Raw genomic sequence first — 3,807 nt, 5'->3', positions numbered from 1 at the left:
CATGGTTGGTACCCATCTGTGGTATGGGGTTCTCAGGTACCTTCCGGTTAACGAGAGGTTAACCAGGAAGGGGTAAAGATAGGTCACCGCAAAGGTTGAGTACCATCTCTGAGTCAGTGTGCCATCCTCAAATGACTTTCTAAATGCTTAATCAAGTGGGGCTCTGCTGAATGAATGAATAAATGACGAATATGGGGCCCTGTAGTGAAATTTCAATGGAAATCCTAGTGCTAAGGAAAAAAATAAATAAAACAAATGTATGGCTATTATAAAATCTACACATGTGGTTCAAGGTATAGAAAAATGCTGGGCACTTTTATAACTCAAAATTATTATATTATTATTATTATTTTATTATATTATTTAAATGCCCTTTCAACTAATATTACAGTTGAAATGTATATACAAAAATGTTTATTTGAAAAAAAAATCTAAATCAATGCATTTTCTCTATACAGTTTGCAGCATACGAAGAAGGCTCTGAACTGAAAAAAAATGAAAGCTTATCTAAACAAAAACATTTTTTTCTAGTTTTAGACAGGGTATGGAAGAATGAAAAACCCTGTGTAGATGAATATGTTATCCACTGTTCAACTCATACCAACATCTCAAGTTCATAGAGCAATTATAAAAAACAAACTAAACTATCGGAAATTTGTAGGAACTCATACATATGTAAAAAGCTCATAGTCTGTTAAAAATGTATCTTTTTATTTAAAAATATAAGTTGAAGCCTATAATCCAGGAATACGCAGTGATATATTGGAACATATATTATACAATTTTTGAGATGGAAGCGTGAAATATTGTTAGAAGGGTAGACAGGGAGGTCTTGTTGAGGAAGAAATACCATAATCATCTAAAAGCAATCAGCCTTTTTTATATATATTTTTCATCTTTATAGTTTAAAATTGTATCTTTACATAAAAAGATAAATTATAAAGAGACCACCAACTATTAATATGTGTGTAACTCAAAAGTCTAACTTTTGGTTTATCATTTATGGTTTCTCTAATGATAAAATAAACCCTATTAAGTTTTTATTGCTGTCTATTAAATGGGTAAATTCACCCCCTCTGTTTGTCCTTGTGACCATTATCACTGAAACCTAAAGTATTTGGAAAATCCAAAGTTAGAGGAACAATCTTAGACCGGTATCACCTGTTCCAGTGACAACTGTTAGAGAAAAGTAGCAAAAGTACAGAGAAAAAAAATCCCTGCCAGTGGTTTAACCCTATCCCTATTATTCCCTATTCTATCTAAAAGTAAGAAAAAATGTTTTGGCTTTACATGTATTTTAAAGTGTATGTCTGGGCAACAAAGCATATGCACATTTCTACGTGTTTTCTCCCAATAAAGACCCTGCATGTACAGAGTAGGGATGAGCCAGATGTTCGAGTTGAACTTAATTTCGACTTGAACATTGGGTGTTTGCTCGTTCGGCGAATACCGAACACTATGGGGCGTTCACGGCAAATTTGAGCATCGCGGAACGCCCCATAATGCACTGCGAGATCGCAGTGCATTGATGTCTGATGATTGGCCAAAGCATGCACCTGACCTGCATGCTTTGGCCAATCACAGTGCGCTCTGCTGTGAAAGCCATGATTGGCCAAAGGCAGGGTGCCTTTATCCAATCATGGCTCAGGGGGCTAAGTCCACGCCCCACACTATATAAGGCTTCTTACAGGGTGGCCCTATATAGTGTAATGAATGCGAAAGGTAGCTAGAGGCAGGTTAGTTAGTGGCGTGCAGGCAGTTTAGTGTATATATATATATATATATATATATATATATATATATATATACACACAGTATATACAGTGTAGACTATGTAACCAGTGCAGGCAGTGTGTTAATATATATATACCGTGTAGTGCAGGCAGTGTACAGTGTATAATACAGTGTACTGAAGTGGTTAAAGGGAACCCTATGACAGAATTAAAAAAAAAACAGCATCCCCCCCCCCCACAGTCCATACTAGGCCCTTTGGGTCTGGTATAGATTTTAAGGGGAACTCCATGCCAAATTAAAAAAATTGGCATGGGGTCCCCCCCAAAATCCATACCAGACCCTTATCCGAGCAAGCAACCTGACATGGACCTTGTATGGACTGGGGGGACCCATGTGATTTTTTCCTTGATTTTTTATGTATATTGCTAGTACCTGGCAATACATTACAGCTGCTAGCAATTTTAAATGACATTTTTTCCTTTAGAAATGTAATTTTGCTGCGGCACAGTAAAACACATAAGACAGATGCACCACTTTACAGGCAGACTAAGGGACCCCCCCCCCCGGCATGATATTTAAAGGAATATTTAATTTTTATTGTTTTACTGTAATCATTATTAAAATCACTGCTCCTGAAAAAACGGCCATTTTAAAAACTTTTTTTTTTGCATTGATACATGTCTGTATTTTTGGCAGATATAACAAAATGCTTTGAACAGTATATTTAACAGACTAAAAGGTAGATTTTCATGATTAGGGTTTACATACCCTTTAATAACTTTCATGAATAAAAAGGGAGTTTTTCTTTTTCTTTACAGAAGTTCCTTGGAAAGTCTGTATGTGCCAACACTGAAACAAATATTGGAAAAATGAATTAGATTTTTTATATTCTTGATTTATACTCTAACCTGTCCTCAAGATAATTGAGAGGCGATGAAAAACTATAACCAAACATCAGTGAGTAGATTCACCATGCTTGGTCTTTCCAGCATCCCTAGGTTGCAGATTGCCTTCTTCTTACTCTTGCTCCTGATATATATGGTGACATTATCAGGAAACCTTCTCGTGATCATTGCGGTGAGACTTAATTTCCGACTTCAGAATCCCATGTACTTTTTTTTGAGTAACCTTGCAGTCATTGACATTTGCTTCTCGACAACCATAGTTCCCAAAATGCTTAGCAATTCCTTATCTCAGGACAAAACTATTTCCTTGCTGGGATGTGCAGCCCAGATGTATTTCCATCTTGCTCTAGGAGCTACAGAGTGCTTGATATTAGCTGTAATGGCCTATGATAGGTACAGTGCTATTTGTAAACCCTTAAAGTACACCACTATTATGAATCAAACACTGTGCTTCTATCTGGCTGCTGGGTGTTGGGTTGTGAGTTTTTCAAACTCTGTGATCCATGCAGTTTTTACATTCCAGCTACCATATTGCAAGTCCAATGAGATAAACCACTTTTTTTGTGAAATGCCCCCATTATTCCAGCTCTCCTGCAGAGACACTTGGTTTAATGAAGTTGCTGTGTATATATCTGGTGGCTTAATTGCTCTTTTCTCATTCCTGCTCATTTTGTTGTCCTACATTCGCATTCTCTCGACCATCATCAATATCCACTGTAACAGTGGATGCCACAAAGCTTTTTCCACTTGCGCTTCCCATCTCATTGTTGTTACTTTTTACTATGGAACCATCATATTTATGTATCTGCGTCCTCATTCCAGTTACTTCCCAGATCGTGACCGGGTAGTCTCCATCTTGTATACAGTGGTGACTCCTATGTTGAATCCCATCATCTATAGTGTTAGAAACAAAGATATAATAGGAGTGTTGAGGAAGACAAAACACACCATGATGTATTTCTAACACGCTAATAATGAATAAAATATTTAGTATTGAGAGAGTGCAGTATATTGATAATGCTTTGGTTCTACAAATTAGTGCATTGTGTTGACATTCTCCAGTACAAGGATTAAAAATCTACTTTTATGGATAATAATATGAGCAACTATAATTGTGTGACCAGCCTCTCATTATTATGTCTAAGAACTTATACATTCCTACCTACCG

At 36.5% G+C, this 3,807-nt stretch overlaps 1 protein-coding gene across 1 annotated transcript; it reads left to right on the top strand.

Annotated features, from left to right (window-relative positions):
• The first annotated feature begins 2,667 nt into the window (after positions 1-2,667).
• Positions 2,668-3,603, top strand: LOC141116569 (olfactory receptor 5V1-like). The gene has a single exon (XM_073608966.1). It carries the CDS (start codon positions 2,668-2,670, stop codon positions 3,601-3,603), a length of 936 nt encoding a protein of 311 aa, XP_073465067.1.
• The last annotated feature ends 204 nt before the right edge of the window (positions 3,604-3,807 follow it).

This window comes from Aquarana catesbeiana, linkage group LG13 (genome assembly GCF_042186555.1).
Source record: "Aquarana catesbeiana isolate 2022-GZ linkage group LG13, ASM4218655v1, whole genome shotgun sequence".
NCBI classification, from domain to species: domain Eukaryota; kingdom Metazoa; phylum Chordata; class Amphibia; order Anura; family Ranidae; genus Aquarana; species Aquarana catesbeiana.
This window is presented reverse-complemented; position numbering and strand designations above follow the sequence as displayed.

What these genes read in the sequence shown, in the direction of transcription:
- LOC141116569 (XM_073608966.1), top strand. Translation starts at nt 2,668, where the DNA reads ATGAAAAACTATAACCAAACATCAGTGAGTAGATTCACCATGCTTGGT.